The 14299-nt window shown below is 43.6% G+C and overlaps 1 protein-coding gene across 1 annotated transcript in view; it reads right to left on the reverse strand.

The window, feature by feature from the left end:
* Nucleotides 1-14299, reverse strand: part of KDM2A (lysine demethylase 2A) — a gene marked incomplete at its 3' end in the record, with an annotated part of 98202 nt that overhangs the window by 7044 nt on the left and 76859 nt on the right. Inside the window, exons 12-15 of the mRNA XM_079708959.1 lie at nucleotides 11707-12101; nucleotides 2763-2846; nucleotides 2181-2450; nucleotides 1504-1635 (exon numbers count right to left, since the gene is read on the reverse strand). Of these exons, the coding sequence (XP_079565085.1) occupies nucleotides 1504-1635; nucleotides 2181-2450; nucleotides 2763-2846; nucleotides 11707-12101 (881 nt within the window). The remainder of the gene's footprint in view (nucleotides 1-1503; nucleotides 1636-2180; nucleotides 2451-2762; nucleotides 2847-11706; nucleotides 12102-14299) is intronic.

Genomic DNA, 14299 nt, shown 5'->3' on the forward strand with positions numbered 1-14299 from the left:
GGAAGAGTTACCCACTCTTAAACACACCGGTCCACAGGGGAGAAAGATAGAGAACCATCTGGCCTCACTCCCAGACAGTGGGAAACTGGCCATCCTCACTCTTGGTTACCTGATCAAGTTTAGACTCCAAAAGAAGATTCCCAAGAGTCTGGGTCAATCTGGGGTCTCTTCCCCTGACACATACATTCTCCTGAGGGTCTCATGCCACTTGTAAAATGAACTGGACACACAGGAACAGTGCCAGTGTGATCTTGACAGTGGGGCATAATGGTTATGACTTAGTTATGGTTTGGGGTCTCTGTGACTCAACTGTTAAGTGAGGATAAATAACAGTACCCATTTTGCAGGGTAGTGGTAACGATTAAATGAATTACATACTATGTAAAATGTTTAGAAAAATGCCTGGCATGTAGTAAACACTTTGTATTAACCATTGTCATCACCATGAAGATAATACCTTATTTTATCAAATCTAAGATGCATATTTTCACATTTGAATCTTCTGAAACTGGGCTGCTTCTCACAATTAACTGTGTCTTATAATCACTGTCAGCCAGGTGGCAGTCATGACATAGTTGACACCTTCAGGAAGACCAAGAAAGTACCAGCACCAATGCACTTTAGATTTAAAGAAATCTTAAAGAAGAAACAGGTCAGACCCAACTTCACAGGGTTGTCTTAAAGATTAAACAAGGGAATGCATGTAAAAGAGTGCTTCTTCACTCCGGCTGCACATCAGAATCACTCGGAGAGCTTTTGAACACGTCTGGGCCCAGAGTCCATGAAAGAAGAGTTGACTCAACCTCTGAGGTTGAGGTCTGAACCTTCTTTTTTTTTTTCCTAACTTTCTAACTTTTCTAACTTTTTTCTAACTTTCTAACCTTCTAACTACATTTTTTGGCTGTGCTGTGTGGCTTGCGGGATCTTAGTTAGTTCCCTGACCAGGGATTGAACCCAGACCCTCGGCAGTGAAAGTGCGGAGTCTTAACCACTGGACCGCCAGGGAATTCCTGTTACTATTTTTTTTTTTTTTTAAAGCTCTCCAGGTGTGCACCGAGCCTGATACAGACTGAACACACATTAAATGTTAGCTGACAGTATTACTCTCACCATCTTTCAGCAACTAATATCCAGAGATACAATGAAGTATGTAACAGAGGCACTTAAAGGCATGAGGCATTCCAAAACAGACTAGACTATGCCACGATGGCCTGGGGACTCCAAACTTACCCACCAGAGGCCAGACTGTAAGCTCCATGAGGGTAGGAACCAGGACTATTTTGGGTACCGGTTTATCCTCAGGGTCTAGCACAGTGCCTGACATTGAATACAGACACTGAATCAAGAGCAGATGTTAGACCACTACATGACCCACAGCTGATGGCCCACAGTAGGGATGCCAGCAGCCTCTCATGACAGATGTTCCACTTTCCTCTGCTCCACTCAGTATCTCTAGACATTCTATAAGCCGAGGCCTCATGGGCCCCTTAGGCCTCTCCTCACCTGGAGGCAGCCAGGATGAACAATCTCGTTGCAGACACAGCATTCCATGAGTTTCTTCTCAAAGTCCTGTGTCTCCTCATTTTGATCCACCTCTCCACAGAGGGAACACGTGACTGAGTGAGGCAGTCTGGGCTACAAGAGGACAAAGACAGAAACCAAGAAAAGAGCAGGCTTAGATCCTTATCATTTCAGCTTCCCTTTAACCGAAGATGGACGATTTGGTTTCTGTAATTCTCTAGTAAACACTTAGAGAGCACAGAGACTGTGTGGTGAGAAGAGAGGTTTTGGCAGGAAAAATGGCTAAGGAAGAAAATGGGGAGAGTCAACTAGCTGAGGACAAGAGACCAAAAGAGATCAGTTTATTTTCAGTTGGCCTGTCCTTGGCCTCTCAGGTCCTTCCTTTCTAATCCACTTAAAAAGAGGGGACAGAGAGCAGTGATTTGCCCTTCAAATGCTGGTCCCTCATTTGAAAGTTGGCTAAGGCTGAAAGATTAAATTCGATTATTTTAAATATTAGGTACCTTCTTTCTAAACCCAGAGAAAAAAGGGACAAAATGAAGAAAGCCATAAAGAGAGCAAAACCTTGTCTTCCCAACTCTGAAGTCTACACTATGTGTATTTCGGTCCCCTGGTACCACCCCCCCTCCCCCATATTCTTTACCCAGCAGATCACTCACTGCCAAGCACTGCCGGAGAACACAGGACTGCTTCATGCGACCAGGGCCCCCAAACTTCTTCATGTCCCTGCAGTAGTGGCAGACACCACACTCTCCTTGCACACAGGCTTTGCATTTTCGACATCGCACTCGTCTCCGCCTGGCTCCTGACACTATGGGGGAGGCAGCAGCTGGCCTCACAGGTGTTAACCGTGGAGCTGGTTTCATAGTGTGAGGCTTTGTGATGGGGATGGTCGGAACCCGCACCTTTGGCCGGGTTGGGAATTTAAGCTAGAAAGAGAAAGCAGTGAGGTCAAACATATCAGGTAGTTTTAAGGACTGGAGGGGGTAGAACATTACACGGCTGGGCAAACTATGGCCAGAGGGCAAACCGCCCTCTGTTTGACAGTTCTGTTAAGAGAGTCCACCTCCAAAGATAGCCAACTATCCTGACTTAAGAAGCAAAACAGAACTGAGTAATGATTTTCTGTCAGTTTACACTAATGCAACCAAAGCTGTCTGCCTCTAGTTGTTCTTTTTCTTTCAGGAACAGTAATGGTCAGCCAGCAAAATGTTTCAGCAGCCTGAAGAATAATTTCTTACCTTATCCCTTTTCGGCCACTGTACAATAGGGACTCCAGTGAGGGCTAACTTGGGATCACTGTTGGCAAGCTCCTCCAGCAAAATCTAAGGGTAAGATAGGAGAGAAGAGGGGAAAAAAGGACATAGTGAACAGAGAGCCAACCACTCCTAACAGCATCCAGACTTAGCCTCAGTCCCCCTAAGCACCAAGGTGAAGGGCAGGCTGGCAACTGTCTACAATTTCCCTTCATATAGAGAGAGGCTCACTGCAAAACAAATCGAAGATGGAAAAGAACTCAAACGAGTGCAGTACTATCAAGACTTCAAATTTACCTTTGCTTCCAACCCCGTACTTGTGTACTTACTGTAACCACTTATGCTACCACTGTGACAAGTGTTGTCACACAGTTCTATATATGCCAGTAAAACTTTACCTCACCCCATTACTCTTCTACACAAGTTAACAAGTATTATCATGTATTTAAATATTGCCTTCATTTTGCAGATGTTATTGGCAAAGTGGCAAAAAAAAAAAAGGATTGGCTAATACTGAATTAATAATATGCACAGCAGGGTCTCAATGTCTTGATTCAACCCCGGGCTGTGTTCTTCTAAGGCTGATTACAGAAATCTCAATCTCAAATCTCTTTCTCTCTCTCACACACACAGACACACACACAGACACACAGACACACACAGAGTTATTTGCCTTTATTCCCATAAAGGGGGGCAGGAACTACCTTAGGGGCAATAGTTCCCATGACTTTAGTCAGTCTAGTTTGAGACGACTTCAGGTACAGTTCTACAGTAAGAAACTGCCACTCAAGTGAGTCACACTGGTTGAGTGTTATTTTGAAACAAATCTTTTACGTTTTAGACAGAAATTTCTGAGTCCCAAACCTTCTATAGCAGAACGAAATCCCTCCTCATCTGACCTCATGAGACCTAAAGCAATGGCAACTGCAAAAAAACACAAATCCAGAAGACAAGTTACACAATTTCCTTCTGGTTGCTTTAGGTGTATACAGGATATTAACTGTTTCAGGGAAAAGTAAACTTTGATCCTGGACAGGCCAGCATGCCTGGGCCATTTTTAATAATAATTCTCATAATCCTGTGGGGTCTGTGCCTAGAGACCAGGACTTTTTGAAGCATGAGGCATTTCTCTACCAAGTTTTTTCATCCTTAACCTAAGGATCATGCCCCAAATTCAGAGTTGGGACTCAGAAAGACCCTTTAACTCATACCCATGAAGCTCCTCCATGATGATCCCCTTTGCCAAATCTCCAGATGCCTCTCACACTCCCCCAAACTCATTTCATTTGCAGACGTTTTATTTACTTCGAGTTGCTATGGCACCCTATTCTGGAGCCTCCTCTTAGCACCACACTGCGTGGGGGTGAAGAGGCGGGGTGCAGTGCCACGTGGGACTAGGCTCTGGTACGGGCTCCTAATCTCCCCAGGGTGAAAAATTCAGGTCCATTCAAAATGTGTGCTAGGGAGTGCACGGCTCGGCTCCCCTCCCCCACTTCGCACTGCCGAGGAGTAGGACTCTGCCCATTTCCTCTGCCTGCGAGCACTGAGCTGTCCACAAACAGGGACTTTCCACTTTCAGCAAAACAGACTACACAGAAAGATCCGCAATTGTTTAACAGTAGAAAAGGAACCTAACTATTCACCAAAAGCAGTCTACCTGCAAGACTTCTGTGGGGGACAAGGAAGGGTAGGTGGAGAAACTGTGTCTGTGTTGGGGTGCGGGGCGGGTGGAGGGGGGCAGCTATTCACACATACACGACTCAGTTACTAGGGTCTGTGTGGGTGTGGAGGGAAATGCAGATTTCCTTCCAAGCCTTATTTCACCGGGGCCATACGACCAAGCACGTCCTGCCTTCATCAAAAAAGGCAGACTCCAGCTGAGGCCCTTCAAGAAACCATATAAAGAAGCCACCACCCTTCACCAGAGGGGGTTTGGGACAGGGAGCGGGGGTGGAGTGCGGAAAGGCTGACGCCTATCTAGGCTCCTGGCATTCGAGAGAATGTTCAAGCACAAGCCCACACCCGACACAGCCCAGGAAGGGGAAGAGAACCGCGGGCGCCTGAGTAGAGAAGGGGAAAAGATTCCCAAAAGCCAAACGACCCAATTTGAAAGCACATCCCACCAGGAGAGGGAACAAGTGCAGTGACGGCACAACCAGCACCTCAGCATTGTCCCGGACTCGCTCGGCAGGCAGTTCTCCTGCCTCTTCACCAAGACAAAGTCCCTACAGTTACATACACCCCGAACCAGAAAGGGTTTGCCGCCCGCCTGCCTGACCTTGCGTTTCTCGTCGCTCTGGAGCTGCCGAGGCTCTTGGTTGAAGTTTCCCCAGCGTCTTTGTTTTGCTTTCTTATTGGAAGTTGTGCTGAAGGACTTAGGTTTTCTGCCTCTAGGAAAAATCCCAATTTACTTGAAAATTCTGAAATCTCCCAGAGCAGCTAAGGCAGGACAGTCGGGCTAACCCCTTCAGGTTACCCAGAGGGAGCGGCGTGCAGTGCTCTAAGCTCCTTCTCGAGCCCTTCAGCTCAGCCGCGGCTTCCTGTGACTGCGAACAATGCTGCTGCGTCACCCACATGCAGCTCCCAGAAATGCTTTGCAACGGAAGATGGCAGGAGGGGAGCCGAGCTCGAGTGAGCGAGCCAGCAGAGGGCCCAGCGTCCTGCGGCAGAGTCAGGAGGGGGTGTGCTGGGTAGGCGCTCTCTGCCCAGCGATTGGAGGAGAGCCCGCCGGGGAGGTGAGCCGGCCACGCCCCGCCTTCTCCCTCCCACCGTCACCGCAAGAGGAGAACCCAGGGCCGGCCCCCAGGGCTCTCGCTGGCTGACTTCGGAAGGCGCCAGCAAAGGCAAGGCTTTAACCCATTCCAAGTCTGGTCCCGAGTTTGTCCTTGCCTCGGTCCACACCCTTCCCCTCAGGGTCACCTCTTGTGGTCACGGCCGCTGCTCTCACTGGCTGCACACACCGATCTCTCCCCAGTCTCAGGCAGACAGCGAGTCGCCCGAAGTTCAGCCTCTGCAGCTGAGCCAGGCCCCGGAGCTGAGCTCCTCTGGAGTTACCTTCACTCCCTGAACAACCGGCCTGCTTCACTTGCCCCTCCCCCAGCCCAGAATCCAGAACCAGCCCACGTTCCCAGAAAAACCTTCAGAATGACACATTTCAACCAATACTGAGGTATTCAATACAATACGTCTGTTTAATATCAGCTACTTCCACAACAGATCCTGGCCTCTGCTCACCACCCGGGGAGCCTCCCACAGTGAGAGAACCGCCTGGGCAGCTCTGCTGGCAGTTCCCTCGTGACCAAGTCAGACCAGCTGAGGCACAATCTCAGGTCAAGGAGCTTTACTCTCCTACCTCGGAACCAGGCACAGGGAACCAGGGGAAGTGCAGCTGCCAACTCCACACCTGCCAGCCTCCTGGGACCCTGCCCCTTGGGCTACCCCGCCCTCAGGACACCAGCACTCCCGCACATCTCCTATGCCTATGCCAGTTGTCTGTTCTGCCTGCCTCTTTCTTGATATTCCCTGGATGAAGCAGCCAGCCTCACATCCTGTCAGCCACCTTCATGCCACTTCTGACGGCCACTCGAGTGACACGTGTCACCCAGTCTCCACACACCAATCCACGGTCACCGTTAAGCTCAGACAGAATGAGCACTCTCTCAGGCTACAGTGTCCCATACATTGGGGCCAGATTTATGTAATTTTTAGACTCTAATAAATGTAACTTGGCTTTTTGGGAAATGACAGAAGCTGCTTTGAAATAAACATCTCAGGCCACTGAGAACCTAGCTCGTAACCACTGGAAACATGCTTATTTGTTCTAGCTTATTCCAGGACAGTTGTTTCAGTGAGTTTCTGGTGCAGTCAATGGCCTAATAGGCTCTCTGGGGCCTGGGGCTTTGGATGCCTGGCTCTGCATATTTTAATTTTTACAGTAGTTTACCAAGGAAAAGGAGGGCCTTTCGTGCTCTTCTGTGGAGCTCTTCCTGGAAATGTCTGAACGGTCATTCTAATCCTAAACCTCATTTGCACTTTATCTTAAGACTTAGAGACCCTGTGTAATTAGTCTTAATCACTGGACTGCCTGGGAAGTCCCTAGCCTATTATGTTAGAAAAACCTTCCTTAACAGGTGTGAGAGGTCTTCTTGGAAAATGCTTGTTTTGGTCTTAGTGTTATCTAACCTAGAGGGATGATGAAGTATGCACAAATACTTGAGAAACAAGTTACTCCAAAACAAAACAAAACACAAGTTCAAGTTGTAGCAAGCAGAAATTCTAAAGGCCACCGGAAAAGGACAAAAACCAGACAGGGCACTAGGAAACTCACTCCAGGTAAGTTTTCAAATCACACATTAAACAAGACTTAATTTTTTTCTCTTATTAATTCAGAATAAAAGATAGGCAACAAAGATGAGAATAAGAATATAACATTATATAATACAGGAATATAATGAAAATATTTTAAAATAACTATCTATTTTAACCTAATCTATATGCCTTGGAGCTGAGTTATTTAAAACTTTTTAGTCAGTAAGAATATGTGAATTATTAAAAAATATCTTGTCAGTAAAAATTGCAAATGAAGTTTTATTTATACAAGTTCTTTTTTTTCCTCCTCATCTGGCTTAATGGACTAAGTTCTAATTACACTGGGTCCTCTATCAGCTCTTCTCTTTATTAGTGTCAGAATCACTCCCAAAGTGTCAGATGAAGGAAATTTCTGATTAGTGTTTCTGTATTTATTCACAACCGTAACTCTGCTTCAGTCCCATCATACTCCTGGGATGGAGCTTAGTGTAAATTTTTACATCACAGTTACAAAATAAAATGTTAGAATCTTAGATCAGAGCAGCAGTAGCCAATTGTACCACAAAGAAAAAATTTCAAATTTATAAATTGAGAGCTTTCATCATTTAGATAATGTTGTAGTAATCAATCTGTATCATCTAATAGGAAAGTTTATTAACTGGTAAATTAAAAAGACTGGCACCTCCTTCCCTTAGAACAGAATCGACCACCCGCCCCTCAGTGTCATGCCCAGCATCTGTAAACCTAGAAGGCACTTACTTTCTTAGCCCACTTAAAAAGCCTGCTCCACCACTGGACTGTAAGCCCCCTGAGGGTTTGGTCCATAGTATGTTCGCATATTTATACCAACTCTAAGCCTGGTTCCTGGCAGAGAGTAGGCAGGCATTATTCACATTAGTGGAATAAGTGAATTTCATAGATTTGTAACAGTTAATTTTTTTCTGTAATAATGATACTGTTTATTAAGTACTTTACTAACATTATCATTAATTTTCACAACATCCCCACTGAGGTAGATGTTATTTTACAGAGGAGAAAACATGCTTTTATAGATCTAGTATCCTGCCCAAAAGTCACATGTTTGCCAAGCTTATCAAAATGTTTTAGAGAAAATAGGAAAGTAGAAAAATATTCAATAACACTGAAATTGTTTCATTAAGTGAGCTGGGCAGCCAAATGTATTGATATATTAAAAGCTTCTTTATATAATACACACACACACACACACACACACATAAAGAGCTCCTTTATTACCAAATTAAACACAAACAGAACAGTAAAGTCTGATTAAAAATTCAGTCTTCCAGCCGACTCCCACCATCTTTTGCTATGACGCACTGTCAGCAGTTGATATGCCCCCCTCCAGCCCTGCTGTAATGCACATACAAACAAAGACACTTTTTCTTACATTAATGGGACTGCACTATACATACTGCTCCAAGTCCTGCCTCTTTATTCAACATTTCTCAAGGACATGGCCTCTCAATTTTAGATTAGGAGCCAAGGTTACTCACACCCCTCCCAAATAGGACTTTACACATGCTCATTACTTTCCCCTGAACTCTGCCAATAAATCAAAACTTTTTAATGCCTCATTTTTCATCTAATTCCCTTCAAACTCTATACTCTATGATCTTTCTTCAACACTGTAGAACATTTTAGAATCTTCAAAGCCCTTTTACCACATCAGTAAAATTGACTTTTCTCTCAGGGAATAGGTAATTATGGATGTCTCGAGATATCCACCAATTTTCCTCTCATCTCTTCTCCTAGTTATTTGTGAGAGTCATATAGGCTACAACAAGAAACAATCCCTCTCTCTGCAGGAAGAGGGCTTGCTTTTGTCCTTTGCTGCAGTGTAGCCTTCTGTGCTACCACAGCACCAAGTTCTCTAGCACTGCAGTCTCCAGCTGTGCAGTGATTCGGCACCCACCCAATCCAATGTTTTTTTTTCCTTTTTGGTGATGCTTAGATTCTCGAAGTATTTAAGCCATAAACTCAGTGTTATCTAAAGCTCAGATTAAATATAACTGGTCAAATGTAGGAATAATCCACTGGATCTCAAGTGAAACTACCTGCAGAACTGGGTTCTAAATCTTCTGTCTTCTGTTATCAGCTACATTTTGACTATGGTATTGGGTAAACAAGAGAAGGGAGAATTCAAACGCTGTCAGTCTATGCAGTCATCCTACTGGGCCACTCGTTCCTCATGCTCTGGTCTCTATGCCACCCTGTCTTAGTGAGCAATGGCAGCTGATTCTCCATGATTCCTGATAAACAGGAAGCTCTCTCTAGACACTTTTCACAGTGTTAAGAGTTCTCTTTAGATGGCTCTTCTTAACTCATTCCCTTTCTTGCTGCCTCCTTTTACTCTGCTTAACATTTGACACAAATCTTTCTACATTTCCCCCTACCACTCTGCCTCTGCAAATATCCTTATTTAACTACATTAGTTAAGGGAGTTTGTGTATTTCTATCATGACATTTGACCTGTACAACTGGCTAGTGAATTATAATATGACTTCCTACAACTGGATTCAATGAAATCAAATCCATCTATAGACATCCTTTAGGATTAAAAAGATATTTTTCTTTTTCATGAATTAGAAATACAGATTCCCCAGGCCACAAGAACGTTAGTGAGAGATAAACTTACAAATCTTTCTTCTTAGGGTTCCTAAAGGCAATTATACAAGTTAATAAGTCGCCAAAGTCACTATTTAATGTTTCCTACATGCATCCATGATGGAATAGCTACACAAAAAAAGAAACTTCTGGGGAGTTCCCTAGTGGCCTAGTGGTTAGGATTCCAGGCTTCCACTGCCGTGACCTGGGGTCAATCACTGGTCAGGGAACTGAGATCGTGAAAGCCTCACAGCGCGGCCAAAAAAAGGAGAAACTTCTGTAGAAAAAAGGATGATGTTACACTCAAACTCTCAGGAAAACATAATTATACACGTCCCATCACAATGGAAAAGAAAAAATGTAAGTGCCCTTTGTTCACTCAGGGATGGGAAGTGAGTTTGGGAACTGGTTTGTGAGTCTGGAAAAGTAGGCTAAGTTTGTTTTGCTGCACATTAATCATTACAGATATAGGACCACACCCACCTGGAACTTTGTTATTTCCTCCCATAAATACAAGCCACAATGATAACCACCTGCCTTGTCTAGAACAGCTTTATAAAACCAAACTACAAAACCAACTGTCCAGCTTCTATCACTATGGAGAGGACCAACCTCACTAGGGTAGCACCCCTTTTAGTCTCTTAAAGTTTTTACCATTTCACTGATGCATAAACAGTAAGATATAATTAAAATGTCAATCGAAGAAAGAAAAAATTAAAAAAATTAAAAGTCTAGGTCCTATCCCAGTCTTTGGAATTCTTTCCTGAGGTACCTGGCAGAAGGTAGGGAGCACCTCAGCTGGTTGCTTAGTGGTGGCCAAGGGAAAACTTGAATCAGGAATCAGGAATGGAAAAGATGGACTATGAGATATTTCGCCCATCTTCTTTAAGGTCACTAAAATTATTCCTTGTAAATTCTTCTGTGGCTTAAAACAATCTATATGGCAGGTCTGAAAAATAACACTTACTACAAATGGTGAACTAGCTTTCTAATACACATACCCATGCCCTGCATCCAAGACATAATTCCAAACAGTCTTTTTGGTGTTCATATTAGAGAGAGAGAGAGAGAGAGAGAGAGAGAGAGAGAGAGAGAGAGAGAGAGAGAGAGTGTGTGTGTGTGTGTGTGTGTGTGTGTGTGTGTGTGTGTGTGTGTGTGTGTGTGTGTGTGTCTGCGCCAGGTGGCATGTGGGATCTCAGTTCTTTGACCAGGGATCGAACCCATGTCCCCCTGCAGTGGCAGCACAGAGTCTTAACCACTAGACCACCAGGGAAGTCCCCAATGTTTATGTATAAGGAAAGATTTAATAGAACTCTCTCCAGTTCAGACAGCTCAAATCTGGATTCCTTAAAAACAAACTCATTTCTTTGAGACCAATATATGAGGGGTGGGCTGGACTTTGAAGATACTAATGCTTGGAGACTTATTGAGAAAGAAGAAACTTGATACAGCAATAGGATGAATTGTTTAAAATGACACTTTTCTCAAAAGTTGCCCCAATGTATTTAAGTCTTAATACTACATAAATTTGAAGCTAAATATGTTAAACATGCTCAACATAACCCAACATTTCCATTTCTTTCCTCTAAATCTGCTTGGGGTAAGACTGCTAGAGATTGTTATTGGCCACTTTTGTTCTGAAATAGGCCTCTTTATCTTAGTGTAACTTAAGTTCAAAGTAACATTTCTTAATACAAACATTTTCTCGGGCTCTTCCTTTTTTTAGGGTCAGCCTGAAATCAGCATTTTTAGGACTAGATTTAAGTCCTAACTGAATGTACAAATGTTAGTATTTTCATAACAGGGACCTAACCTCATTCTAGGAATTGAAACACTGTACAGCCCAAACACACACACACACACACACACACACACACACTTAACTTCTTTCTCGCTGAACCAAGATTACCCAAACCTCCCAAATTTTCTCTCAGAATCCAGAAACTAAATGCTCTAGCCAGATCAATAGCCATCATGCAAAATAACCAACCCTTACCTTTACATCAGCAATGAGAGCATCTTCGTCTTCTATCCCTGTAGGGACACATTTCTTGTGCAGTGGCAGAGACTCCAATTTATCTACAAGGCAACGAAGGCCTTCAAGCTCAAAATGGGTCAGATGCACCTGTCGGTCCTTTCTGGGGCTACACTGGGGATCCCATACTTGGCCATTGTGGGAGCCCCTGCTAGAGTCAGAGGATGAGTCCCCAGACAAAGTTTTCTTCAGACTTGGAAGACTTCGGCAGGTTTTGCCCAGTCCATCATAATCCAGGTTAACCCCATTGGCTACAGGGCTAGTGAGGACAGAACGCCTGCTGCTCAAGCGCCGGGGTTCTCGATCTACTGCTTCCTCATCCCCATTTCCAGACTCCAACCCATTTAACTCCAAATCTGCCAGTATGAAGAGAAAATGCAGTAAGAACATGACATATGGCCATGTGATCGACAAGAGAAATAGGTAGTATGGGAGGGGTCTTGAGGTTATAAATGACAAAGCTGTCACATTTTAAAAATGGTCTTCCCTATTCCAACCCATTTGTCCACTGTTGAAAACCATTTACAGGTAAAAATAGGATCCTGAGCTAGCAGGACAACTGAGGTAACAGTCAACTGGATTTTTTAAAGATTGGGAAGGGTGCAGTCTTTAAACTGTGTGCTAGAAATAAGTTACCTATGAAACTTGTTTCATAGCTGTAAACTTATTTAATAGCTGTAAATTAGTTTCAAGTTCAAACTTAATTTGGGTATTATGGGATTTCATCATCTTTTAAAAAAACAGTATGAAGCACATATATTTAAAAAGTAGTTTTGTTCAAAGTTTTCACCATAAAATTAAGCTTTGGAATTGAAATCTTAGCAACATGGCTAATAAAACAAAGTGAATATTTTTTAAAAGAAAGATTTTGATAATCAAAACAAAGTGAAAATAGAAGTTTTAATGAAAGAAGAATTTTAAAATGTTAACTGATCTTTTATTATGAAAGTAACACATGTTGACTATTAGTAATTTAGAAAATACAGGAAGGTGCAAAGAAGTAAATAAGTCATCCCATATCTCTCCACCCTTGGATAACAACTCAGTGTGATGTATCTTCTTTCCATCTTTTCCTATACATATGTGTATCACTATGACTTGATGTATTTTTTTTTGTAAACCTTATAATTTATTTAATTAATTTATTAATTTATTTTTGGCTGCGTTGGGTCTTCATCGCTGCGTGTGGGCTTTTCTCTAGTTGCAGCGAGCGGGGGCTGCTCTTCGTTGCGGTGCGTGGGCGTCTCATTGCAGTGGCTTCTCTTGTTGCAGAGCACGGCTCTAGGGGCGCAGGCTTCAGTAGTTGTGGCACATGGGCTCAGTAGTTGTGGCTCGTGGGCTCTACAGCGCAGGCTCAGTAGTTGTGGCACACGGGCTTAGTTGCTCTGTGGCATGTGGGATCTTCCCGGACCAGGGCTCGAACCCATGTCCCCTGCATTGGCAGGTGGATTCTTAACCACTGTGCCACCAGGGAAGCCCGACTTGATGTATTTTTAAACAAAATTAGGATCATGCTGTATGTACAATTCTGTATCTTGCTTTCATGTATTGGTGAGCATGTTTCGGAAATGCTAAGGCAAAAAGTGTCTTGCTTGGATTGAAGACTCTCCATTAAATATATGACCACAGGATACTACAGTGTTGGCTCCTCTTTATTTTTAAGGCACGGAATAGCCTAAAAATGTATAACTGAAACTATCTTGACATCCAATAAAATATTTCTCTTGATAGAAGTTGGGGAAACATTAAAGCACAGAGGTTAAGAAAATACATTTTAGAATCTTACCAACATGGTTTAAGCTGTAGCTTTTCCCACTTACTAACTCTTAGATCATGAACAAGTTTCTTAATCTCCTTGAACCTTAATGTCCCCATTTGTAAAATATGCATAATAATACCTACACCTCACAGGTAATAATAACAACTTAATGTATATAAGCTGCTTAGTTTGGTGCCTGGACTATAGTAAGAGTAATTATGATGATACGATCCTAGCTTTTATTGTGCCAAAGACCATTCTTTACACAATAAAACATTTTAGACAACTGATTACCCTTCTCTTTTTTTTGGCTGCGCTGTGTGGCTTGTGGGATCTTAGATCCCCCACCAGGGACTGAACCCGGGCCATGGCAGTGAATGTGTGGAGTCCTAACCACTGGACCACCAGGGAATTTCCAACTGATTACTTTCGTGAGGAGCTAAGTACTAACAACTCAGACAAAGATGAGATCCAGAATATTTCATTTAGCCCTAGTAATTTTTACATCTGGGTAGGAGGATCGGCTGTAACCGGTGTTCAACTTCAGTGAATGGATTTGGTACTTCTGAGTAGATAAGTAAAAAAAGACAAACTATAAAAACAGAACTACTGGACTTCCCTGGTGGCGCAGTGGTTAAGAATCTGCGTGCCAATGCAGGGGACAGGGGTTCGAGCCCTGGTCTGGGAAGATCCCACATGCTGTGGAGCAACTAAGCCTGTGCACCACAACTACTGAGCCTGCGCTCTAGAGCCTGCAAGCCACAACTACTGAGCCCACGTGCCACAACTACTGAA

This window comes from Hyperoodon ampullatus (assembly GCF_949752795.1).
Source record: "Hyperoodon ampullatus genome assembly, chromosome: 7".
In the NCBI taxonomy this organism is placed as follows: Eukaryota; Metazoa; Chordata; class Mammalia; order Artiodactyla; family Ziphiidae; genus Hyperoodon; species Hyperoodon ampullatus.